Source organism: Macrosteles quadrilineatus, unplaced genomic scaffold, assembly GCF_028750875.1.
Source record: "Macrosteles quadrilineatus isolate MER2022 unplaced genomic scaffold, UCM_ALF_1.0 Scaffold_6__1_contigs__length_79288215, whole genome shotgun sequence".
NCBI classification, from domain to species: domain Eukaryota; kingdom Metazoa; phylum Arthropoda; class Insecta; order Hemiptera; family Cicadellidae; genus Macrosteles; species Macrosteles quadrilineatus.
The window spans coordinates 71,345,496-71,373,393 of NW_026542599.1; the positions used below are offsets into that span (position 1 = coordinate 71,345,496).

A 27,898-nucleotide genomic window follows, 5' to 3' on the forward strand; every position below is an offset into this window, starting at 1 on the left:
AATGTTTGGCTTTTATTAATCACAAAATAAAATCTGACAAATTCAAAATGAGACATGAAACTTTATTTAAAATTAAATAATTTTATTTTGAAAATTGTCTCAGTTAAAGACGTTTATATCCCCAATTCTAGATAAAAAGTTACCAAGATGACCCTGCAATACGTTTCTGATAAGGATAGAAGGGCAATAAAACAAACCATTCAACTGAACCGGTCTATCTCTTTTACTCTGTCTTCCGTACATTCTCTCATTCAAATAAAAAATCTTTTTGAGGTCAAACCATCATTATAAATTACACTTTTTAAAATCCACAAATAATGTAATAAAAAGAACTGGAACGGAAAAACGTTACAAATATTTAATAAAAATGGAAACAAGATAACAACAGCCCCCCGATATATATAAAAATAACATAATATTTGAATGATAAAATAAATATCGTCTGTGTGGCCTCGCTCGGGCTGGAACGACTTTTTACATGGCTTGTCTTTCTGGAGTTGTAGTTTACAGTTTGTCCAGGTATTGTGTCAGGTCGGGGAGTCCTTCTTTCAGCCCTTTCCTCTTGCGGGTGTCCTGGAAAACAAACGGTTAAGTAGTTAAAGTAGTTAAAACAAAATTTAACAGTAAATTCAAATCAAAAGTTTTCAATCTTTGGTGACAAAATTTGACAATTACACAACTAACATCCAAATGGGTTCCAAAGGGAGACAAACTGAGTACTTAATATATTTTTACTTGAAGCAAGGGTAAAAATGCCAAACGCAAACAAATTATTTTTTAATTTTTTTAACGTTGAGCAAAACATTTTTATGGTAAAGATGCTCACCTGTACAACACCGAAGGGGCGGGTTCCGCTCTCTGTGGGGTCACCAGGCAGGATCTGCCAGTGGTCAAACACACACTGTGGGAAGGCCTGGCCTCCTGTGTTGCTACGCAGATCAGCTGTGAAGCCTGCAACACAACACGTCTGTCAATCATTGAAACACAACACCTGTGTAGCACTACTGTTACTACAGTGTAATGTACCAGTCCGGATTGAGAATGAGACAGATGACTGTTCACCCCACTATGACTGAAATTATTTACTTCCACTTGACGACCACATTGGGACTACTTGGTGCTTTTGGGAAGATATTGTAATACGTTCTACAAACTGTAACATTTGAGTAAGTTCACAAAGTTTAGGCAGTTTGAGGGAGAGTTCCCCCACCACTTTTTGTGCATAATCTATTTTGCAGCTGATTGACATTATGATGGTAAATAATTGGAGAGTAAATATTTCCTCACCTAAAATCGTCTTAATTTTGTGACCGGAGTATAAATCCAATCTGAGTTGCAAATTGTCTTGTAAGGTAAGATAAGTTAAAACTAGGTTCAATAAGGCTAAGAAGACAGTTAGCCGATTACAGGATAAATTCAATGATCTGCGTTTATAGAAAGGTCTTTTATAAACGTTGAATAGAGAACAGAAGTTAAATATGAACAGAAGAGCACAAATGTACCAGTCCGGATTGAGAATGAAACAGAAGACTGTTTACCCCACTACGACTGAGATTATTTACTTCCACTTGACGACCAAATAGACATTGGGACTACTTGGTGCTTTTGGGAAGAGATTACAAAACCTTTTAACTACTATTTTAGTTTCAATATTCTCAAAAGTGGATTATTTCTGACCCGTTGCACACCATTGTCTAGTAAAAGTCCATTACAGGAAAACGTCACTCCGGAAAATTAGATAACCTTCAATCCGTTAAGTAAAAACAAAAGTGTACTGTCAAAAAAATGTAGTAAAAATAACAATGTACCAGTCCGGATTGAGAATGAGACAGATGACTGTTCACCCCACAATGACTGTAATTATTTACTTCCACTTGACGACCAAATAGACATTGGGACTACTTGGTGCTTTTGGGAAGATATTATATTATACCTTCGGCAATCTACTACAATTTCACCAATTTCCAAACTGGATTAGATAAAGAGCAGCATGGTTATAGAAAAAACAAATCCACCACTACAGCACTTATATCTTATATTGAAAATGTGTTGGAAAAGTTGGATGAGGACAACAAAGTAATTGGTGCCTTTTTGGATATGTCCAAGGCATTTGACAGCGTGCACCATTTAAAGTTACTAGATAAACTTAAAATGTATGGAATTGGTGGCAAAGAGTTAAGCTGGATTGAATCTTATCTGGAGGGACGCCAACAGTTTGTTAACATTGTTCATTTAAGTGGGAATAAAATGTACCATATTAAATCTGAGGTTAGGACAGTAAAATACTCAGTGCCACAAGGATCAGTGTTGGGCCCATTCTTGTTCTTGTGCTACTTGGGAGGGATGCCAAAACATTTATTTGAACATGTAGAAAATAATACTCTGTGCTTGTATGCAGATGACATAAGTATGTCGATTTATGATAAGAATATGGAGCTTCTTATAAATAAAACTCATGATTCACTCACATTAATTAAAGATTACTTGAATGAAAAAAATCTTTTACTAAATGAAAATAAAACAACGTTCATTGAGTTTGAATCTAAAAAATCTAGAAAAGAACTGTTTAACAATTTTGTTTATGAAACTAAATTTTTAGGCCTCACCTTAAATAGCACACTTAATTGGACCTCACATGTTGACAACTTATGTAATAAAATCAGCTCAAGTATTTTTGCTATTAGACGCTTATATCCATTATGCAACAGAGAAATCTTAAGAAAGGTTTACTTTGCTACTATTCACTCACATATTTCTTACGGGATAGAAATTTATGGAGGAACAAGTAAATTCAATTTAAACAAAATTTTACATTTACAAAAAGAAGCCATTAGGTGTATCCTTAATCTTGATATAAACGAATCCTGTAAAAATCATTTTAAAGAATTAGAGTTCTTTACCGTTTTCAGTCTCTATATTTATAAGACGATAATGTATGTTAAAAATCATGAATCAGAACTTCAAAGACAGAAAGACGTACATAATTATAACACTAGAAACAAACTAAACTTCATAACTAAAAAACATAAAAAAGAAAAATTTAAGGAAAGTCCTAATTATATTGGAATCAAATTCATGCATTCCCTCCCCAGCAGTATTAGAAACGAAAGTAGCGTAAATAAATTCAAAAATAAACTTAAGGGGTTTTTAATTTATAGCGAATTTTATAGTTTGGAAAGTTTTGAACACTGTAATAAAAAAACTGTATGACTAAGCAAGTAGGGAAGTAGGTGAAATCATGTGAAGTAGTTTTAGGTTGATGACACATTCATGTACACTTGTTGTATGTATTGAATAAAGATTGTTTTAGACCCGTTGCACAACTTTAAAATACAAATTTGTTAGTATTAGGTTCAATAAGGCTACACAGACAGCTGAATGAATGAAATACTATGTCAATTTTCACGTTATATAGGCTGCAGCCATAGTTCTTATCACCATTGCATTAACTAATTAGATGTGTACACTTGTACCAGTCCGGATTGAGAATGAAACAGATGACTGTTCACCCCACTATGACTGAGATTATTTACTTCCACTTGACGACCAAATAGACATTGGGACTACTCGGTGCTTTTAGGAAGATATTTGATTACATTCCAATAAATTACTAACAGCGACACTGCGATAAAATAATTCAAATATTTTCTGTAAGATTAGATGGAATTAAGTTCAACGCTAATTCGGAATAATCAATAATCTGTCTTAAGGTTGAAGTTTTTTTTTCATTATTAAAAATCGTCAAAAATAAGATGCACAATTGTACCAGTCCGGATTGAGAATGAGACAGACAACTGTTCACCCCACTATAACCGCTCTTTTATGTACTTCCACCTGACGACCACATTGAAATAAATACAAGATGGTGCTTTTGGGAAGAGTTTTAATTGGTATTTGATCACACCACTACAGCAGGATATTCATACACAACTCGAGATGACTTTTTGTCTAGTGCTCCTTAGGCGATAGGTTTACCCTCCTTTAATGCTATAAGAAATTTCTTTTCTTTAGATACAGTACAAAAACTATAAATCTTAAGTATGAAAATAGTAGGGATGGTCGTCTCGAAATTTCGGGAAATTTTAAATCTCCTTACACGAGACGAGATTTCTTTTTGGCCGAGATTTTTATCGAGACGAGAATATAAAAAAAAAAAAATTAAAAACGCCTGCAGAAAGTCAATGCAATGTGCAATACAGGAGCGTATTGTAGTTGCGTTTCCTTTGCGAAGGCGTTCTTATTTAATTAATTCTTTAAATGTAAATATTACTTTAATTATTTTAATAATATTACTTTAATAACATTTGAGAAGTTTTGTTAAGTGTAAGCAGTGTGAGGAATGTTTTATTACTATAAAAAGTCAAAACAAGTAACTATTTTATAAAAATTAATATTGCTTTTATTTTATGATTTATTTTATTTTAGGATAAGTTGAACTCTATCCTAACTGATATCACTATGTTTCCTAATCGTAGGCATTTTTAATAAGTTAGGCGTGATTAATAAAACAATAATATGCTGATGTTTTTTAATAAAAGATTGTAAATATTCTTGCCTATTATCATTATTTTTGTATATAAACAGTCATCTAACAATGTTACAAAATCAGGTAAAAATTTTGAACGTGCATTTCCCGTTGTGTTAGGGGAAGGGAAATCCCGTCTCGAAATTTTATGAGAAATAAAAAATCTCGTCTCGTCTCGAACTAAAAATCTAATCTCGTCCATCCCTAGAAAATAGTGTAGATATTTTTTTTATCCAAGAAATGTACCAGTCCGGATTGAGAATGAAACAGATCACTGTCCACCCCACTAAGACTGAGGTGATATACTTCTACTTGACGACCAAACAGACATTATGGCGATTTGGTGCTTTCGAGAAGAGTTTTTGTTGGTCAAATCGGTAGCATAGTAATAATTTTAACTCGTTTAAATACTAATAGTTATTATTTTCACACTTGTGACAAATTACTTACATAATTTTTACTTTCTCCCACTATAGTTGGATTGCTTTATTGACCACAACCTTGACATAAAAATCATAGAACCGTTTTAATATCAAGCACTTGGTCAGTAACAGTGGCCACTTTTTTTGTCTACAAGTAAAACACACTTAAGATAGACTTAAAGTAGTACTTCCAATTAGCAAGGTAAATGTTAAAAGTTCAGAACAATATAACATGGCTAGGGGTGTGCGAAGCAGCAAAAAATTTTCGATTCGAAGCAACGATTCGATTCAAAAGATTTTCGATTCGATTCGATGCAACTCGATTCGAAGCAATACGGTATTTTTCTATTCATAATTGTCAATTGAGTGGATTAACAATAATTAAAATTTATCACATTTGTGTAATACAAATTTTTGTTGATGTGGTATTAGGCCTATTCATACTTACATATGAATTTTAGGTGAAAAAATATTTATTTTCAATCATATGTATTAGAATAACTGCTGGAAATACCAGTGAGCTGCTTTACTTGCCTATTTCATAATTTTTACTTGGAATTGGCTCAACTGCAAGAAAGAAGAAAATATTTTTTTTATCAAGACATTCATTCTCATTTTAATAACTGTTTAAATAACTAAATAGGTACCGGTAGCTAAATTACAACAAATTTGAATGGAACTTAATATAAAAAGATCATTAAGAAATAAATTTACATATCACAAGTTTAGGGCCTGTGGACCAGCTTCAGGACTGCAAGCAAGAAGAAAATAAAAATAATATGTTTCCACCATGCAACATGTATCATTCATTCCCTGCCTCCTAACCTCCTTAGTATAATAACCTCACACTTACATTATTTGTTACATCATCATAAATAAAGAATTATTATTGGCATCAGTAGGCCTACAGCTTTACATAGGCATTATTTTTATAGGGCCTAAAATAGTAATAGGCTAGAAGCAACATGTCAAGTGGAGAACTCATTGAAGAAAAGATATTGTGTAAACTAATTTCCTATAAAACTCAAAAACAGTAAATAACATACAAACATTGTTTATGGTATAATTAATAAGGACTAAAAAATGCATATCATGTCATACAGTAGTATATAGACCTACCGGTACTGCAAGAGATTAAAATCCTAAAACAACTGATTTTGATAGCTAATGAATGAAAAGAATTAAAAATCCATAAAATGAAGCTAAACAATATCACAACTAATTAGGTACCCGAAAAGTAACTTTTAAATAATATATAGAAGATTAAAATAATATTAAATCAAGAGACAAGAAAGTTAAATGCTATCTTCTAGTGCCCTTGGCAACACAGGTCAATGTTTTTAAACTACCCTCAATGTTTTTGGAACAGCAGGGCCTTTTTCTCTTAAGGAAGGGTAGTAGTATGTCAACAAAAACAATGAATCAGTCTTACCAGCCAGGCCCGGGCAACATGTGTGAATTCAAGGTCATAGACCCTCCCCCTCCCCTCTTACACCCCCGGTTGCTACCCAGTTGCTTCAATTGCTGACAAAATGCAAGTGATGAAACAAGGAAGTAGAGACAAAGAAATATATTTCTTTATTCAAAAACACAAAACTGTTAGAGATTATTTTCAAAGAAATTAATTCAATGTAATTTGTGAGTTGTAAATATTGTATTGGATCTTAGAAATATATTTTTTTAACCCTATTTAACCAAGATACAGATCTGTTCACTATATCAGATATTTCTTTTGTTTATAATTTATTATGTAAAATACTAAAATATATTTTTAATTAGGTATTGAATGAACAATAAATGATTATACTAGTATGTCTGGATAAATAGTCTTTCTATTCTTTTGACTTTGTTTTCTTTGCACTGTCAGTGTTGCGTCACGGCTTTTGTCTTGTTACTCTTATCAGTAGACGACTAGACCTGGCTCTGGCTAGTGGCAGTGCGGCAATTGCTCTGTTGTGTCTTTATTCTTAAAGGTCGTGAGCCAACTTAATTTTTAATTCTCATTTGAACATTTTAATTCCTCTGTAATAGATATAATAATATAAGAGTGTTTCTCTGGAAATAAATTATTCTTTTTTTTCTTTTGCCCCAACAAAAATTCGGGGACGGGGACCGACAGACACCTAACAAAAATACCAAATGTATCAGTCTATAACATTGATCTTACTAGTTAAGTATTAAGTAACAATTTTTCAGACTTATTTTTAAAATGGTTTTGGAGTAACCTACCTTGTTTTGGCTAGGTTCACAGTAGTAAAATATTTCACACACTGCTTACATCAAGACAAAAAATAAAACCTCTAATCATTTGCAATGTCAAAACAAAAAAATATAAAACAATTAAAGCTATATTAAATGCAAAGAATGTATTAAATAAGAACGCCTTCGTAAAGGAAACGCAACAGCAACGCGCTCCTGTATTGCGGATATTGCATTGACTTTCTGCAGGCGTTTTTCGTATATGGATACTGACTCCCTCGTGAATCGAATCGTTTTTTGACCACCACTGAATCGAATCGCGATTCGATGCATCGAATCGAATCGAATCGAAATTTCAATGCATTTTCGATGCATCGCACACCCCTAAACATGGCTTTAACTATCAATTCACCATCTTTACTCACCAAACGACTCGTTGACGGGCAGATACGCCTTGACGACAAACATGGGTGTACCAGCCACCTGCATCTCCTCAAAGACGTGACCTCTCCTTCTGTTGAGCACACCGTAGATGCCTCCAACGGCCACCTCGGGACACTGGATCTCACACAGGTAGACGGGCTCCATCAGTCTGGGTGCTGCCGTCAGTATGCAAGCGTACAGACAACGCCTGGTGGTGGGGATGATCTGACCACCTCCTCTGTGGATGGCGTCAGCGTGGAGTGTCACGTCGTAGATGTTGAACCTCACTCCTCGCATGTTCTCTTCTGAGAGCACACCCTACACAACAGTAGTAGTAAAAAGTTGGTAAACTCATAACCATTAGACATTCAGATATTGAGTAATACTTGATTTTTAAAGGATAATTATGTTATTGGTGCGAGGTGGTGAAAACGAGTTATCATTGACATTAAGTATGAATAATACTTTGTTGAAATAGAAATCCTTTAAGTAATACTTGATTTTCAAAGGATAATTATGTTATTGGTGTGAGGTGGTGAAAACGAGTTATCATTGACATGAAGTACAAATATTACTTTGTTGAAATAGACAACCTAAAAAGTTGTATTAATCAGAATTGGAGGCATGTGCTTAATTTGTCATATAAAAAAACTCTGTGATTAGCATGACTCTCAGCAAAAAGGTATAATTATAATTAAGAACTGGTAACTTAAGTCACTCAGAGCCTACTGTGACATTCCACAAAGAATTGTAATACCCTCTTCTTAAATAATCTAAGTTAAGTGAAAATTGAACAATACGATTTATAAAGTAATAAAGTTATCCCTAAACTCAATTAATTTTGGAATTGGAGATCCTTAATTCCTTTTAAACTAAATTCTTACCAGCCATTCCCATTAAAATAAAAAAAAGTTAAAATGTTAGTTCCCCTATTACGGCAAAGCTTAAAACCAGCAGAACCGAAACTTAAGAACTGTTACTATCCCCACTTTGTGCAACCAAACAAACAGACGTTTGTATGGAGAATATCGTGGGAAACCAAACATTGGTTATTATGGTAGTTCCACTAACCTCTTTCGTCGCCCACTGGAATCCTGCGACTACGGAGTCCTTGATCTCGTTAAGGTATTGCACTCCCTTGGTACAATCCACCAGCAGGTTGGGTCCTGTTCCGTCGGGTCCAAACGCCCAGATTTTCCTAGCTTCTGTTACATCATATTCGTATTTCTCTCCAAGATAACGTGCTCGCACTTTGAAGTCGTCTCTTGGGTTAACTTCTCCCTGGAAAAAAAGGAAAACTGTATTACAATGAGATCACAATCTTAATGAATGATATAAGATGAAATCTAACTACTAATTGGCTATGGAGCTTGCATGAAATAGTTACCAAATGTAGACAGCAAGATTCAAGAACAACTCATTGAGGGAAGCTCTCTCTGAAACTGTCAATAATGTTTGTCCGTCCCAGCCTCGTAAGCCATCAAACTCAAAAGGGTAGGATAGGACTAAATCCACAGACCAAAATAGTTAACCTTTCACTGAAGTATTACATAGGCCTACACATTGTGACATTAAAATTAGCAAAAGCACAATGGTTCTCTACAGTATACTTGCTGAATTAAACCAATAATCCATAATTTTAACAGGCCTATTGTACATTTCACACAAGGCTAAGCTGAATTAAACCAATATCCATAATTTTAACAGGCCTATTGTACATTTCACACAAGGCTAAGCTGAATTAAACCAATATCCATAATTTTAACAGGCCTATTGTACATTTCACACAAGGCTAAGCTGAATTAAACCAATATCCATAATTTTAACAGGCCTATTGTACATTTCACACAAGGCTAAGCTGAATTAAACCAATATCCATAATTTTAACAGGCCTATTGTACATTTCACACAAGGCTAAGCTGAATTAAACCAATATCCATAATTTTAACAGGCCTATTGTACATTTCACACAAGGTTAAAGAATCTGAACTCTTTTAGGGGGGAATTTTGCTCTAATACCGTCAACTTTCATCCACCCAAACACCGTATTTATGATGAGCCTTTAACTGGCAAAGCGCCAAATTAATAATCATAAAACAGACTGCATACAATTGGGAATTGTACCCACACTTGTAGACCGACCTCAGAAGTACACTCGGCATTGCACAGCATTAGGTCTAGAAATTCAACTACCGTGTCTGTCAGCCGGACTGGAAGAGTGCTACTAAAGCCAGAATGCGGCACTAGCACTCACAGGAGTTTTAAGTGATTTCTACGAATTAATCAAGTGCCAAAGGATTAGAAAAACACAGCTAGCCACAGAACGGAATTGTGCTGAGGAAGTTATTGGGAAAACAATTACTAATGTCGACAGCAAGATTCAAGAAAAACCCATTGAGGGAAGCTCTCTCTGAAACTGTCAATAATATTTGTCCGTCCTAGCCTCGTGAGTCATAAAACTCAAAAGGGTAGGATAGGACTAAAGTGAAGAGGTACACAAAATGGATCACAATTTTCTACCTGTTACAGCACTAGGCTACTTACATTGTCAATGTCCTCAGCCAGACCGTCAGGCATGGGGCAGGCCTTCATGAACAGACGGTTGTGTTTGTTGGGAGACTTGGACAGACACATCTGGTCAGACTCTTCTGACACTGTCTCTCTGTACGACACCACAGGGTCGCTCTTCTTGATGGGGATGCAAGCGTGGTCTTCTTCCAAGTCCTACAAAACACACTTGGGTTACTCAATGTGATGGTGTCATCTTATCATTGAATAAACTAGCATTTGGTCAGATTACAATTGTGTCTTCAACCAGCTCAGAACAGGTCTGTGGTAATCATCATTATATAAAAATTGAAACAGACATAGGAACTCACAAACGTACTGTAATATCGCCCTTAAACCATGTTATTTTTACAAGCAAGAATAATATTACAGTAGATAGTACTCAATAACAGACAGCACAAGACATACATTTCAATAATTGACTGCATTGATGTAAAAATTTGTCTGTTATGTATTCATACAACGGAATCCATTGAAAATTTCAATGTTCTGGATAACTCGACGACCTACAAATTTTACGACCTCTGGGTCCTCAAATTTTCAAATCAGTGAGGTTTTACTAAAATATTTTTATTTTCATAAAATAATTTTGCCCCACACATTTGTCACTTGTATTTAAGTTACCTTGAGACAGATTTCAAGATGCAGTTCACCAGCACCAGCAATGATGTGTTCTCCAGACTCCTCAATGATACATTGTACCATAGGGTCACTCTTGGCCAGACGCTTCAGACCTTCCACCAGCTTGGGCAGATCAGCTGGGTTCTTGGGCTCAACGGCCACACGCACCACAGGTGACACACTGAACTTCATCACCTGCACAACAACACACGATTAATACTTAGGCCTAGACTCACTTAGATAACAGATAACTAACAGCCCTAGTTGACATGTTCATCTGAGAGTCACTTCTAAAAAAGAAACAAATTTGTTGAAATTATTTGATGTAGGCACTCTTCAGCATAACTGCCTTTCAACATTAGATGTGTCTAGATAAAATGTTGACTACAATATTAAAAAACGATCTATAAAGAAAGCTCTCCCTGAAATAGTCAATTATTTATGTCCGTTTCTACCCCTTGATTGATTGCAAGCAAGGGGGTAATATAGGACAAATTACACGTTTAATGCCGATTATTTGTCTCACTCAGTCAGTTGACTTGGCCCACGCTCGCGATAGTAGCGCCTTTGCTACCTAACGGCCGCTGTGGGAACTATCCGAAATTCAAACATTCCCTAGACAAAATTTTTAACATAGGCACTGCGCTTTTTTAAGGTTTAGTATTAATTGGTAAAAGTCACTTGTTATTTATTTACCTTCAAGTTGTGTGCATCCTTGAATGTTGAGATGGTTCCAGTCTTGACCAGGAACTGATCAACACCGACCAGACCACAGATGTTTCCTGCGAAAAAAAAATTAACATGTTAATTTTTTAAATGTTTCCATTCACACAAACTTGAACCCTAAAAAACGTTTGGAGAATTAAGAAAAGGAAAGTGACTTGTCATAAGACCAGTGTAACTAAACCACAACTGAACATCAAGAGAGCGGTTCTGTGGCAGTGTTAGCTGGTCCATGTTGCTGTACTTCCATTGCACTAACAGACTGTCATCAATACAGACACATCATCCGGAGATGACATGGCTACACTTGAGTCTGCTTCTACTGTGCTGGAAGATTATATACAGTCTAAATCCAATTACAATTGATTTGGAAATGCATGTGTTTATCGCGGGACTTTAGGGTCATCATATCACTCTTGCCAAAAGGTATTTGTCGCATTCACAGGAAGTATTGACTAATGATCTATTACCATAGACCTGTAACTATTTAAGTTAGGCTTAGGCCTATATGATGATATGAGGGATTGTTAACATTAAAGATATTTTTTATTGGAAGGAGGTTCCTGTAACTATTTAAGTTAGGCTCAGGCATATATGCTGATATGAGGGATTGTTAACATTACAGATATTTTTTTTTTTGGAAGGAGGTTAAAAGTGAATAGTTTAATGGACCAACCAAGGGACACTTTCAGACTTGGTAACTCTGAAATATTGTATATCTTCATTAAATATCAGAAAAAGTGAATCATCATAAAATGTCCCTTATTTTAAATCAAATATCTCACATTGTAGGCGTGTTAAATAAAATGTCTAACTAGTTAAATAGTGATATAGGTGAAAATATCACTACTCATTATTCTACTCCTCTCCTACTCATTATTCAGTTATTCAATTGTGAAATTATAAAATTTATAGCTTAGGATTTCATTGGGAGAAGCATTTTCAGTGGAATTCGGAATATTTCTTCAATAGTAGTCAGTACAGGTCTGTGTTATTCATCATCAAATGCTTCTCACCAATTTACAAAATTGCTCAAATTAATGTCTGAAGTATAAAATAAAATTTACAAGCGCTGAGTGACTATAATATCAGTAGACGTTTACAAAGGTCGTTTGATGCCTAAATTCCCAATGATAAATGGCAATTCAATATTTGGAACTGTGTATGCCTACAGGGGGATTCAGTGGATACAATACCTATTTGACACTTTTTAATAGCCTATTTAGAACCGTGAAGCATATTCAGGTCTGAATAACTACCATCAACGTGAACTTTCAGGTGATATTTTGTCATCATTATATGCTTCCACTTCCAAGGAAATTTAACTTTAAGACAACAAAGCAAAACAGATAAAACTGTATACATGTTTCATAGACTACGTTGAGATGAAGCACTTTCAGTGTTAGATTAATTTTCTTCATTATTATTCAGTACAGGTCTGTGTAGTTCATCATCAAATGCCTCTCTCATGAATTGAATAGAAACAACGCAGGTTAATAGCAAAAACATAAAAACATGGCTAGTGGGAATTTAACATAGAGCTAACTCGGAAATAATATCAGGTAAGGATCAAGAATATTTTTTTTTAGTCATTAGATAATTCTAAAGGCAATGTAGATCCAAATACGAATTTCATTAGAGCGATATTTAGACAAAAGTAAAGGTGAAGTTTGTAAAATTCTATAACAAATTACTAGGTGACAAGCAAAGCTCCAACATTTTTTAGGTATTCAACCAAGACAACGATCGTTCACTTTTTCTCCGGCTAAATCTACCAAGTAGCCAGTGTACGTAGGTTCCTTTATACCCTTGTTTAGATCACCACACCAATGGAGGTGTTAGGACAATTAAACGTCAGAGATGAGATCACTTACCACAAGGAACGTCCTCGATGGCCTCAACGTAACGCCCCATCATGAGGATGGTTCTCTGAATGGCCTTCTCGTAAAGGTCCTCCTTCTTGCCAGGGGTGTAGTTGGGTCCCATGATGCGGGCCTTCATTCCTGTGGCTACCTAACAATGCCACAAAACACTGTTAGAGAGTTTAGGGACATCTATCTTGGTTTGTGTTGGAATATCAGACCACTCACTCCTATTAACAAGGACACTATGATAAAATAACCATGCTAATGTTACTAAAGTTTCAAGTTGTTTACATAGGACCTACGAACAAAGAAACATTGACTATAATTGGAACATTTTTAAAGTGAAGAAGAAAAACCAAACACTTAAAAGCAAAGTTTGGGCCCTATAGGCTACATTGCTCAAGCAGACATGAAGTATATTTTTATTACTAGGCTATTTTGTCAAGTTAAATCCAGGGATCAGGGTACAAAATAGCTACAACACTCGCTGGAATAGAATAGAATAAGTTAACACAAGGTAGAGCTAGCTGAATTGTATCACTTTCCAAAAAAACTTCCTAACCTAGATAAAATAAGATACGCTACCTTTCCAGAGAAAACACGTCCAAAAGCGTAGAATCGACCCTTGTCAGATGTTGGTACCATCTTGGAGATGTACATCATAAGGGGAGCGTTGGGGTCACAGTTCTAAAAAAGAAACAAATTTGTTATACTTTTATGTACTCTTCTGAAAACTACCTTCAATCATTAGATACATCTAGATAAAATGTTGACTGTCGTATTAAAGAACGATCTATAAAGAAAGCTCTCCCTGAAATAGTCGATTATTTATGTCCGTTCCTGCCCCTTGATTGATTGCAAGCAAGGGAGTACGATAGGACAAATTATATGTTTAATTGATTTTAAAACTGGTTTAAAATCTAATGTTAGGCCCTAATGCGCAAATATATTGCATAATAAATAATGTAGGTCTACAGTTTAAAAACCACGAGGTAAACAGGTAGCCTATTTTGATTAATTTAGAAGCTTGAAATTCCTATATTTTTAGTAACTACCCAAAATTTACATAAACATACTTAAAACGGTAAGAAAATTGTTTGAAACACAAAATAACAACTTGTTTAAAGTGATACTTATTTTCTTGTTTTATATTTAATATTTTTTTAAAAGCATAAACAATTAATTGGTATCATTTTTATTGTATTGTATAGTCTGTAACTTTTGTATCAAAATGCAACCATCTAAAGACCTTCTGGCAATGTCTGGTTTACTTTTTCCTGGTAAAATAAAGATTGTTTTTAAAAGCTTAACACAAACTCCCAATCACCGAGTCAAAGCCTTGGCTAAAAACAGGTGGTGATCAAAATTTCAACTCATAAGAAAAAGAAATACACTAATAACCCCCTTAACCAGCCACATTTAGATTTTTTATGAGGAGAAACTAGCTACAATTCAACAGCAACAATCCGCGTACGTTGATCTGTGTCCGGCATTCAAGCTGAGTTGATTCAAGATTCAAGTGCCAACAAATCGTCAAACTAAATAGACTTACTGAGTTCTCACCTTGATACCAATAGCAGCCTCATCGTCCAGAGGTCCCTCGTACAACATCTCCATTCTGTACTTCTGCGCCACGACAGGCGAGGGCAGATGGATGGCTATCATCTGAAGCAGAGCTTCTCCAGCTGGCAACCAGGTACGCATCACGACCTACAACAACACCGCTACAGTCTCCCACATCTACAGTAGACAGTACAGTGCTCACTCTACTGGTCATTCAGTTGGCCGTTCTTTGTGTCATCAACTAACATCAGTTAGGTGGAAATAGAACATTCATCATTCGGAATAGGTAGTCGTTAAGTGTGTAATATAGAGGAAAGCATTAAACAATATCTATAAAAATTTAAAACGAAACAGTTTTGGTTTTCTTATTGGAAGTTTTATTTTTCTTCTGACAAACCCTAGTTTATAATTCAGATCGTAACAAGCTTTGGTCTTGTCAGAGTAATTTGTCTCCGTTATAAACAAATCAAAATTTATCTTGTTTTATCAGGTGGTAATTATTTTGAAAAAAATCAACAAAAAGAGTCTCTGTAGGTAAAAGTGCTTAGACCTATCACTAAAATAACCAAACAATTCGCAAATTGTTAGATAAAATAGACTTGTTGATATTGGTTTGTTAAATGGTTTACCTTCAAGAGTTGTTTTCCATCCTTGTCCCTGTCCTCGGGCCTCAGCTCGATGTTAAGCTTCTGCATCAGAGAAGCAGCCTCTTCCTTCTTGTAGTTCATGATAGAGTCAAACACCTGTCAACAGACATATTGTTGACTTGTGAACATATAAAATAATAGTAAAGTGCAACATTTTTATCAAAATATTGAGGGGAACAGTAAAAACATATAATAAGAGTCACAAATAGAAGCAGAATTTTAAAATAACTTTAAATGTACTGTAATATTTTTAAAATATATAGATCAATAAAAACTATAAAATGTTTTCAGAAAATGAACATGCTATGATCTACAACTCTTTCAGTTGGCCGTTCTTGAAGTCTCTCAAAGCAATTCAGAAAGTTGGTAATAGAACAGTCATCATTAAGAGTTTTAATAAAGGTTGCACATAATAACTTATACAATAATCAGGCTTAAGTAATTTGTAAAACTAACTTGCAAAAGTTGTTGGCAATTAAAGTAGTATAGATTCTAGATTTAAAATTCTTTCAGTTGGCCGTTCTTTGAGTCTATCAAAGCAATTCAGGAAGTTGGTAATAGAACAGTCATCATTAAGAATTTAATTAAAACTTGCTTGCATTGGAACAAACCATTGAAATAACAAAGCTGGTTTTTGGGACAGGTTTTTTTGGGCTTGCAATTTTATTTTAGATATGAATCAAGGGATTATTGCAGACATTTCTATTGGAATCTGGTATTTGATTCTAGATTTAAAATTCTTTCAGTTGGCCGTTCTTTGAGTCTATCAAAGCAATTCAGGAAGTTGGTAATAGAACAGTCATCATAAAGAATTTAATTAAAACTTGCTTGCATTGGTACAAACCATTACAATAACAAAGCTGGTTTTTGGGACAGGTTTTTTTTGGGCTTGCAATGTTATTTTAGATGTGAATCAAGGGATTATTGCAGACATTTCTAATTAATTTATCACAATGTTTAGGGATCTGGTATTTGATTCCCATCAGGTGAGGATAACAAGATTAGCAAACAAAAACAGCCGAAGCCGAGAATAAGATGGGCACGGAGAAATATATGGGATATCGCTCTTATTCCCCGTTGCATCCCAGCTTTGGTGGTATTTGCGTACTAATCTTGTTTCTAGATACTTCCTCACAAGAGGACGTGATCAGATAACCCTGAAACATCGTCAACTTGATGGAAATGACTTCAATGATTCTAAAGTAACAAAGTTACCATCACCAAGTGAACTTCAAACACAATGATATATTTTAGGGAAATGACTTGCCTTGTAAATAGGATCTAGGACGTACATGCAGAAAGATCGCTTGTTGTCCTCTTCCTTCTGCTTGGCCCACTTCTTGGTCTTAGGGTTGAAGAAGTTCTCTCCCCACAGTCTGTTTAGCAATAGCATTAATTAGTGACAATAAGTAGAAAACGTATAAAGAGTCTCATTACAGACCAAGTCATGAACTTCCCTTTCAAAGCGCTTAGGCCTATGCTTGAAATAAGTTGTATATCTTTTTAATTGACTTAAAAAAAAATCCCAAAAGCAAAGCCGTAAATGAAACGTTGAATTTGGAATCACGCCAAAACTCAATATTAGTACAAGCTAAATAAAGAATAAGTGTAGTCAAACTAATAAAAGGCTTGCACTTGTAGGTTATAATGCTAGCCCTGTTGAATTAGCAAGTCAGTATATATAGGCCTAACAAAAAACTAAAAAAAATATTGATTTTGATTTGATTTGAAAGGATGGATGGCCATACCTGTTCATGAGCTTGTTGACATCGATCTTGAACTTGTCAGCATACATCTCAGAGAACTGTTTGAGGGTGAAGGCCCATCCGTGCAGACCTGACCCGAAACCCACACTTCCCTTGCTGGGGTCAACCTAGACAAAACATACTAAAATGAACAGGTAGCCCTAGTTAATGGTACGGTAAGTGAAACAGAATTTGTACTTAATGATAATAAAAAGATTCTGACTCGCAATAACCAATAACTATTAAGTTACTCTTAATGTAACCTATTTTTCTAGTCATTGGATGGACAAGTTATGTTTGGAAAAAACCACATTAGGCTATGCCACAGAAACAATTAAGAAACATAGATGAAAGTAATAGATTGAAATAGAAATGTTCTACTCACTCGAACTTCACCCATGGGGCCGCTGTCGTCGCTGTAAGTAGCAATGATGACGTTGACGTTCTCCACAATACGCTGGAAAGTCTGGTAGAGGTCCTCAGAGTCCAGCTGCAGCTCAAGCAGAGCTCTGTCCATCTTGTTCATGAACAAAACAGGCTTGATCCTCTCGGCAATGGCCTGTCGCAGCACAGTCTCGGTCTGCACACACACTCCAGACACACAGTCTACGACGACCAGAGCGCCGTCGGTGACACGGAGGGCAGCTGTCACCTCACTGGAGAAGTCTACGTGTCCGGGAGAGTCAATCAAGTTGATCAAGAATCCCTTGTCACCCTTGTCTCGTTGGTCGGGGTGGGTGATGAACACCAAGTCCTTGTCCTCCAGCTCAAAGTACATGGAGATGGCCCTGTCAACCAACATTGAATGATAAGTTAGGTAAAATCCAATGACCATAGATTGGCTATGAAAGTTATACACCCAAAAACCTTGAAGTAATTAAGCCTACCTAAGACTTAAGTTTTAAACAATCAAAAAATTAAGACCTTAAAGGCCTTTAGAGGTTAATTATGAGGCCAAGAGGTCAATCTGTTATAATGAACTCACTGACTGCTAAGCCTACAATGCAAAAGAAATTTGTCTGAATTTTCTAAACCTCAACTGAACAAAAATTTTAAGTTCGAGCCTTCTCATACATTGTCATAAGACCAGTGTAACTAAACCACAATTGAACATCAAGAGAGCGGTTCTGTGGCAGTGTTAGCTGGTCCATGTTGCTGTACTTCCATTGCACTAACAGACTGTCATCAATACAGACACATCATCCGGAGATGACATGGCTACACTTGAGTCTGCTTCTACTGTGCTGAAAGATTTCAAGGGTGTAGATGAATTTATTAGAAGTGATACAATGTTTGCCCAAAACATTAATATTTCATGACCAGTTTCTTGAACATAAGTGATCCTTAGCCTTAAAACCTAAATGGCAGATTTTAAACACTGACAAAATTACAAACTGTTCCAACAATGAACTATGAGTAGCCTACCAAATTAAAGCTAAGCTGCAAGTTGCTTCAAGTATGCTATATGCAATCTGAAAATTGCTGATTCAATTTCAAGCGAATTTGCTTCAGGACCCATCCAACGCATGTGACATTAGTCATTGGAGGCTATCAGTTTAATTAAGCTCTGTAACAAAAGATCTAAATAAGATAGTAACGAGACCAGGGTTTGAACCAGCCCCTGACGAAAAAACGCAAAAATACCAATGGCATCCAGATAAAACGACAAATAAAATAGCATTACATGGCAACGAGCCCTAGGGGTAAAAATTAAGGTCCACACATCACCCAAAACGTACTTCCTAAGTGGGGAAATTCGGTAAAAAGTGTAAACACAGGCCTACTCAATACCACTTTTCAACTCACGTTGACTTGATGGTGATGCAACGCTCCTGTTCATCCTTCCTGGTGTCGGTGAACCTGGTTTCTCCAGCCTTGGCGCTGGCAATGATACCGGCCTTGGAGACAAGGGAGTCGGTCAAAGTTGACTTTCCGTGGTCCACGTGGGCAATGACGGACATGTTACGGATGTTCCGCTTCTTGTCCATCATCACACGGATCTCATCAACTGTGAAATTCACCTGCAAAGGAACAAAGTGGTAAATTAAGTGTTTGCCTAATGACTTAAAGGTTTACAAACAAAAGACAGCAGTTCTTGATCTTTGGATTTGTCTAATGATGCTGTATAATTCTCACTATAAAGTCAGCTGGTCAAAGTAAAGAACATTATTGTTGTAATAAAGAATAATTTAACTGTCATAAGACCAGTGTAACTAAACCACAATTGAACATCAAGAGAGCGGTTCTGTGGCAGTGTTAGCTGGTCCATGTTTCTGTACTTCCATTGCACTAACAGACTGTCATCAATACAGACACATCATCCGGAGATGACATGGCTACACTTGAGTCTGCTTCTACTGTGCTGGAAGATATTATACAGCTTTAAGCCCATGAAGATTAGGCTTAGCTACTGTATAATCAACGTTAAATTAATATTAGTTAAAATAAAACAAATTATAGCCTATTACATCTTGTTTTGGTACTTTCCTGTTAAAGAGAATTCATTATGATCAATCATTTTTTTTCTATAAATCGATATTTTTGTTTTCTTTGACAATCCATATTCCTTCAGTTTTAATATCTTCAATTGCATTTAAATTACAAATTGGACAACTGATCTTGTTTGGGTTAAAATATGCAGTAGCCCATATGGTTTAAGAAACTAAACTACTTTAAACTAACCTAACAACTGAGCAAACTGGATGTACCATTTCAAAATTTTGTTTGACAACAGAAAAGACATGTAGGCCTAGGGATATCAAATGGAATTTTGAAATGTTACAGCAAGTTTGGTTAGTTAGGCTAGGCCAGTTTAGAACAGTTTCATTTCAATATTTTTTAATTGTTTGTTGATACTGAACAATATTTACTTATCGTAGTTGTCAGCTGATATGATTCGATTTGTTAATATACATAGGATTGAAAAATAAAATATTCAAAAAAATATTTAAAACATCATCAATAACAATAAAGAATGTTCCCTTTAACAGGAGCCCTGAGTTTAACAGTACCCTTATTATTGTTATTACGGTATTATTTCAAGGCTTATTGCATCAACGTGAGAAGGGCATCAATAGTTTTACCATAAGGTATTAAATTCACACTTCCACAGACATGTCCAAAAATGCATCAGACTAAAACCTCAAAAATGTGCAATTAACTTAGAGCTTGCATGGCTTGTGGGTAAAATTTTCATTTGCTCAGAGTGGGTTTAGACACAACTTAAACAATGCTTTAATGCAGTTGTGGTGATTATTGGTTTTACATATTTCATGTAGGCTGACACAAATCTAAAGCTAAGATGACAGATCAACAAAATGGTCTAGTTAACATATGGGCAATTCAACTTGCAAACACAATAATTAACCTCTTGGTCTATTTTTGTGAACGTGGCTGTATGTGTTGCATATATGCTTAAAAAATCATAACGAGAACACTTTGATTTAGAAAATTTTTAGATAATTGATCAGAGTTTATCACTGGTGTGCAGAGGTTGAACTGATAGTATGCTCTCTTATCAATTGTTAATTCATCTAAAAAATATTGATTAACATGTTGTGACGTGCCAAGTTTCTCATATAATAGGTACTGTAAAAGATTGCTACCGATGACAATTTTTTTAAATTATTTTTTAGGATCCTTTTGTTTTTTAATGGTCAGTCAGCCTGTAAATTATAGCCGCTCTCATAATGAATAATAGGCCTGAACACTGAACAAAAATAAATAAGTAGCCTACTGGAAAAGGTTTGTGTAAAAATGGAGGGTTCTACAAAAAGGTCTTGATTTTTATTATGTATCCTGAAACTGACTGCTGATTTCTATTAAATTCGACTAAGTTAACCAGAAAGATAAACTAACAAAAAAAAATAAAAAAATAAAAACAACTTTGTTTTTTAGGTTGAATGTTAATTAATAGGCTAGCCAATACAGCCAATGGCAACTAAGGATTAATGTAGTTACTTCTAGGCTAATTTTAGAAATAAGAAATTTTATGTTGAGCCTTCAAATCATTACAATCCATTACAAAGAATAGCCTAATTTGGGTATTTCAGTTGAAAAAATAAAGTTCCATGTTCCCAAACTCATTAGCCTACTAGTATAGAGCACCTTAATAAACGCTACAACTTTCAGGTGTTTGAAATCGTTTTCATTAACATAAAGCAAGCATCAGCTAAATGATTGTGTGCAAACACACATCTGTTAGACTTGTGTTCTGAAACCTCCGATCCCTAAGATGTAGGCCCCTACATATCTGTTAGCAACATTTGTATATCTTACTTACACAAGTTTCAGCATGGGCCTTGAAAATCAAAGTTTTAGTTTTAAATTAAATTAACAGCTTTAATGTAATGTAATCCTGCAAGTTATTTTAGCATCTTTGAATACAAGCTATAAAAATTGAAGCTATGCAAGTTACTTTTGTAAAAAAAATTTACTCAGTTAAAAACAGCTAGGCCTATGAAATCCCATGTCCAAATCATTCATTCAAGGTCTGGATGATTGTATGTTCTAAATAAAAATTAATTGAAAATTACAATGGGAAATTGTCAATTTTTAATAACAGAAAGTCAGTTTATCATTACACAAATTTTACACATATGTAAGAACAGTTAATTCATCATTACAAAGGTCACTTCTCATTTTTATTCTAGGTAGTTAACAGAATAATAAATGTAACAAATAAGGGTACTTTCCGTTAAAGGGAACATTCATTAATTGATGATTTTTTTTCTATTGATATTTTTCTTTTCCGGGACAATCCATATTCTTTCTGTTTTGATCATCAAAAGCATTTAAATTACATATTGACTAGGTACATTTGATCTTATTTTAGGCGAAATAATACATGGATTAAGAAATTAAAAACTGTTTTAAACTAGGAAGTAACCAAACTTGCTGTAGGTAGGCTACCATTTCAAAATTACATTTGATAACAGAAAATGCATGTGGGGAATAAGTTATCAAATGGAATTTTGACATGTTAACTTACAGCAGGTTTGGTTAGTCAACTTATAGTTTACAACAGCTGATTTTTGCTCCCTAGAGAGAAGCCTAACTTGAGCTTAGTTAGGACTGGTGAGCTTAGTTAGGACTGGATAAGAACTAGGTTTAACCAAAGATTACATATTCTACGCAAAATAGATATTGCACCTTATGGCAATTTTGTGCCAAGTCGTTTTTAGACGGTACCACCTTCACGTAGTTGGGTGGTCCCTCAACAGAGGCGCTGTGTCAAGTCTCGATCTGCATTACCATTCAAGTTCGGGTGAGTTCGGTAATGTTCGCGTGCTCGGGATTAACTTGCCTGTACGCCGACCCGTCGTCGTATCTCTAGTTTGAAAGCGCACAGCTGTCATTAATGTACCATAACTTTATCTTTTTACAAAAATGGCAGTTATCTATAATATTAAAACGAAATAGTGTTTTTTTATTTCACGATTCTGAATCAACCACTTGATGGATTTTCATGATTTTTGTGTTGGAAGAAAGATAATTATGAGAACTAGGGAATGTCGAAGCCATAATTTTAGTTCAGGGTTTCAGTTTTATAGAAATTAAGTTTTAATTTTTAAAAAGTCTAGCAGCCGACGCTAGCAATTTAAAGTCTTTTCAATGCTGGTTTAACTAACAGCTGGTTTATAACTGTCATTGAAATGTTTATGTTACGAGTTGTTTGTTTACAAAAATATTGATTGTTGGTGTTTGCTTACATACCACGATTACCTACTAGAAAAATACACTATTTCACTTTAAAATGTAGGTAGTTTTCCCTTACCGCGAAGGATCTGCGTTATCAGGAAATGTGTTATTTTGAACTAAACATCTCAAACACTTGCGTTTAATCAAGTTTTGTCGTAAATGCAATAGGCTATGTGTAAGTATTTAGTTTATGCATTGCAAATTTCAACTCATATTTGGGAAATATTTTTTCAGCAGTTTATAGCTTAATTGTTTAAGATATAAGTGGTTTACGTGTTGATACTTCTTTTTCTGTATGTTTGAATGTGAGTATGTCGGCATACTAAAATTTTGGTTTGTAATGAAAGCGTCAATCGGTGTAGTAGGTCTCTATAAAACTGTTAAATAAACTGCAGGGTGCAGCAGAAACCAAAGTCTACTCATACCATACAAACTATCCCCGTGTAGTACTGATGATTCAGAAACTTGGGGATTGCCCAAGAACCGAAAAACCTTAATGATGGGTTCGATAATAAAGTGAAGAGCAAATATACAGACCAGTTCAAGATAACGGCCCAGAGGTCGAAATAAAAAAGAACAGAGAGCTAAGAGAAATGTGTTAACACCCAAATATAGGGATGCTTTCCAGAAGTAGGTAAAGCTTGGATGGACAGGTTGTGCATAAACTTTTAAGAAGTAGCCTATATTCCAAGGAGTACCACACAATAGACGGGAAATATCAAGTTATGAAATGCATCCTCAGACTGGGATCTAAATTTTGAAGAGGTAGGTGATAGAAGAGAATCCTCATAAAAGTTTCAGTGGTCACGGAGGTAAGATAAGTTACGGTAAGTACATAAGTAGTACAGTATGCAATTGGAGGTGGCATGTAGCTACTCTACTCAAAACCAGTGTGAATCGGTCGCCAATCTCACTTCAAGATTTTTCAAATCGACACAAATGCTGTTTTATGGTAAAATTATCGGATTTAAAATACATATCGCCATATTTTAGGTCTATATTCGAATGGAATAAATAGGTGGTCACGTTACATTTGTTTATAAGGTGATCTTCCCCATTAAAACTGCCAGAATTTGTGTCTATGCGTGTAAACTAGATGTTCTGAACTATTCTGTTTTATAGTTGACAACTCGATTCCCGTACGTAGGACGGGCCACCAACTCGTTTAATTTAATATTAAAATGACCAAGTAACAAAGAACTAAAGGATACTAAAGGTTTAGGCTACTGATATAAATATGAATTAATAAAAATCCTTAAAAATTGCAGTCACAGTGATGTAATAAGCTTACAATGTTATAGGCTACTAATTTTTCTGCATTGAATTTTAACGTACATTTAGAGAACCCATAACAATTTAGAAATTTATAAATCTTACAAGTTTTAATAATTGGTGACTATTTGTAAGATCGTCGACTTTTCTGTTTTCGGAATTTTTATCCACAAAGTTTGCTTCCGGATTTATAGACTCACGCAATACCAGTATCTTGCTACTAACTCGCACGATGAGGAATGTATGGTTAGTCAACTACTACCTAACATTCAATGGCTACTTGACCTTTTTAAACATATAGCAATATACCGTACACATAGTTTGTAGGAAGAACATTTACCTACACAGATCGTCATTTGTTTTCAAACTACGTATTAGGCCTATCTCATCACATTATTGGTGTTTTGTAAGTGCCTTTTGCAACTGAGCTTTAAAGAAAATGTAGTACCTAGAGCATAAGATATAAAATATAGATTTTAGATTTGGATTGTTTTATATAACAAATCTTTCAACTGACGACTACCTATATAAAATAAATTTAAAAACGCATAACTTAGTTTTAACAACAGCGAAACCTTAGTTGTCGGCCTACATAAATTAAAGAGGTTATCTTTACCACGTGTAAAAACGAAATTTAGGTTGGAAATTGGAGGTCAGTCACACTCTCAATCACACGAAAGAGAACTAACCCGAGTGACCCGACATGCCAATTTACTGGTATGGCCTGTTTTAAACATTATATTAAACAATAGGTCGAATACTTTGTACCGGAAGCCTGTAACTACATTTTACAACAGGCATTTCGTTCGCGTTCCCAGTATAGCTATGGTAAGTTCCTGTTGTGTTGGCGTAGCCAGGTTTGTATTGGGAGCAGAAATTGCGTAACCACCCCTCTCCAAAATTGAACCCCATAAATATATAGCCTAGGATAAGTTACTTTATTTCCCTCTTAGTGGTCTTCGTCGATAAACACTTAAACCACAACGTTCAACGTTCGTCTATTTTCAATTGACAATAAATTACAAATTACCTATTGCATAATAGTATGATGAAGGTAGTTAATAATATATTTCGGAACTCTATCAAAACTTTTTTTATGCAGACTCTAAAGATAAACAGACATTGGCAGTAGAAATAGGCCTACTGGTGAATTTATCGCTATGATGAAGGGGCTGCCGCGAGACGGCAGTGATCTTCTGTAGAGGCAGTAATGAGTGCAGACTGCTGAGTGACAACTGGTGTACATCCATAGTTTGTTAGTACATAACTACTTAGTCATGTCGGTAAAGCTTCCTTTTTACTTCTCATATTATTTATAAAAAAGTTAGGTTCAAAATGCAGTTCACACACTAAACGTGAATGTAAAGCAGTGTCGGGAAGACCTTTCCTTTTTTTGATTGCCAAGTTGGCCATTTATCATAAGTTACACTTGTCTTAATACCTGGTAAGTTATTGTTCATAAAAATATCATCATCATAATACAATTAATTGTAATTCACTACACATAATAACCCTCCGAGTGTCCATAGTTTAGGCCTTAATGTCCACCTATTTTTGGCCCCTTTGCAAGGTTTTATTAAAACGGATCTGAGAAGCTTAAAACAATGTTAATTCTAATGTTCTATATACCATTTTGTTTGGAAAATCATGGGCTTCAATATTATATATAAAACATAAAGAACATTTTTTCAAAAAAAAAAATTTTTAGGTAAAAAAATATAATTTCGAAAATTTTCAAAAAAAAAATAAGTTCGCGCTCAATGAAATTGTATAAATTATAGGCCTATAAATATTTGAAAATAGCCACTTTGTTCTAAATTTAATGAGGATTACAAATATATAATCATATAGCGAGGTAAGTTATCAAATAAATAAGTTATGAGCGAAAAACGGATTTCAGTACATAGCGTTTAGCTAAGAATGCATAGCCTAACCATAGCTAGGATAATAAAAATAAAATAAAAATAAAAATAGGTCACGCGTCGGTACGCCGACGGTTACGCCGTGAATTATCTGGCTGATAATTTACATCAATATCACTACCTACTTCTTCAGGATCATCAACCAGCACTTCAAAACCACTTAAATCTTCTTATAATGCACCACGTATATCACTACTTTTGATTTTTAACACTAAAACAATGATAAACGTAATAAAACACATCAGTCATCGGTCCGGGGGAACCTAGCTGTTTACAAATACACGCACGTCAGCTGTCTGCTACAATATTTTCGGAACTAAAATGAATAGCGCTTAGAGACAGACCTCTGGAGAAAGCTTAGAATATTACGGAAAGAACGATACCTAACTCGATCCAGTTCAATCCGATTCAGTCAGTCATAGAGCCTTCGCCGTAAACGATGTTTGTGCGTCTTAAAACCGACGCGTGACCCTCAGAGGGATAAGTTTAGGCCTACTAACACTTCTTCACTCTTGCTAATCCATCTTCTTATAAACCTCCTGTTACTTACATAAGCAAATAACCACAAATTAGGTAAACCATAACAATAAACAACAACAAAAAATACGTAAATAACAGCTGGTCATGTCGGCAATGAAGTCTTAGGTTGTGAAGACAATCGCTAGGCTTCGCATGGAAATTTATATATCACAAAAATTGCTTGGCTGCAGTATCTATTTTGCGTAGCATATGTAATCTTTGGTAGCCTATTATCTTTGGTCTAACAAAACATTGGACTTTACCTAAGTTAAATAAATGGGCATAAGTTACTTAGACCCTAATTAACAATACAATTACCAAGCTTTAAGTTAAGTCTACTGCCCAAGTTATTAGAGTAGCTGCAAGGTGACTGTCGCATAACCTAGACAAGTCCTTTATAGGCCTAAGTTAGCCTACTTACTTAAGAAGCCTGTCCCTACAATTAAGTAAGTTACCTAGGTCTGATAAACATAAATGTTAAAGTACAAACCAAGAGATTATTCGACGAATTTGGTCCATTGCCACAGCCAATAATTATGACCTGCCTGTTGATTTCAAGTTTGTCTTGAAATAAGTTAGCCTAGGCCTAGGCAGAAATAATAGGAAGCCTACTCTAGGGCTTAGCTAGATTAAAAGTGTACGGCGGTAAGTTAGTTGGGCAAACATATCCAAGCAGTTTTTATTCACTATCTAACATCTCAGATATGAATGGCGATGGATGAGTTAGGCTCGGTCTGAGTCTGGATCCACCAAGAATAAATTAACATAGCCGATCCTTTAATTAGTCAACACTATTTTGCAAACAATGTGTCCAACATTTACAAACAAATATGACTCAATGCAATATTTACAATTCGATTAACGTTTGTCGAGTAAATAACGAATATTACGGGCATTTTACAATACTACGTGGACCCAACAGACCACCATTTATGATGTGGTGGTGCAATGCTTTGTTTCACCAGGGCATACCTAAGTAGAATTATTGCGAATTAGAGCAAATATGACATAAAGTAACACAAAATGTTAATGAAAATAATAATTCAGTAATAAAACAAAGAATAATAACTTACCATGGTGGATGTTAGGGGATTCCTTTAACACTAGAAAACTGTACGTGCCAACGAAGGCAGACTCCCCACGAAAAGGAGGATTGCCTAACGAAGAAGGAGAGAGTAACTTTC

At 35.0% G+C, this 27,898-nt stretch overlaps 1 protein-coding gene across 1 annotated transcript; it reads right to left on the reverse strand.

Annotated features, from left to right (window-relative positions):
• Nucleotides 1–199: 199 nt before the first annotated feature.
• LOC128996193 (translation elongation factor 2) lies at nucleotides 200–27,898 on the reverse strand. The gene is made up of 16 exons (XM_054421332.1): nucleotides 27,788–27,898; nucleotides 19,108–19,322; nucleotides 17,687–18,089; nucleotides 17,305–17,429; nucleotides 16,824–16,932; nucleotides 15,539–15,652; nucleotides 14,910–15,056; nucleotides 13,932–14,033; nucleotides 13,356–13,494; nucleotides 11,455–11,540; nucleotides 10,762–10,953; nucleotides 10,114–10,293; nucleotides 8,641–8,850; nucleotides 7,572–7,887; nucleotides 827–951; nucleotides 200–573 (listed from the first exon to the last, which is right to left on the reverse strand). Exons 1-16 carry the CDS (start codon nucleotides 27,788–27,790, stop codon nucleotides 505–507), a joined length of 2,535 nt encoding a protein of 844 aa, XP_054277307.1. The 5' UTR covers nucleotides 27,791–27,898; the 3' UTR covers nucleotides 200–504.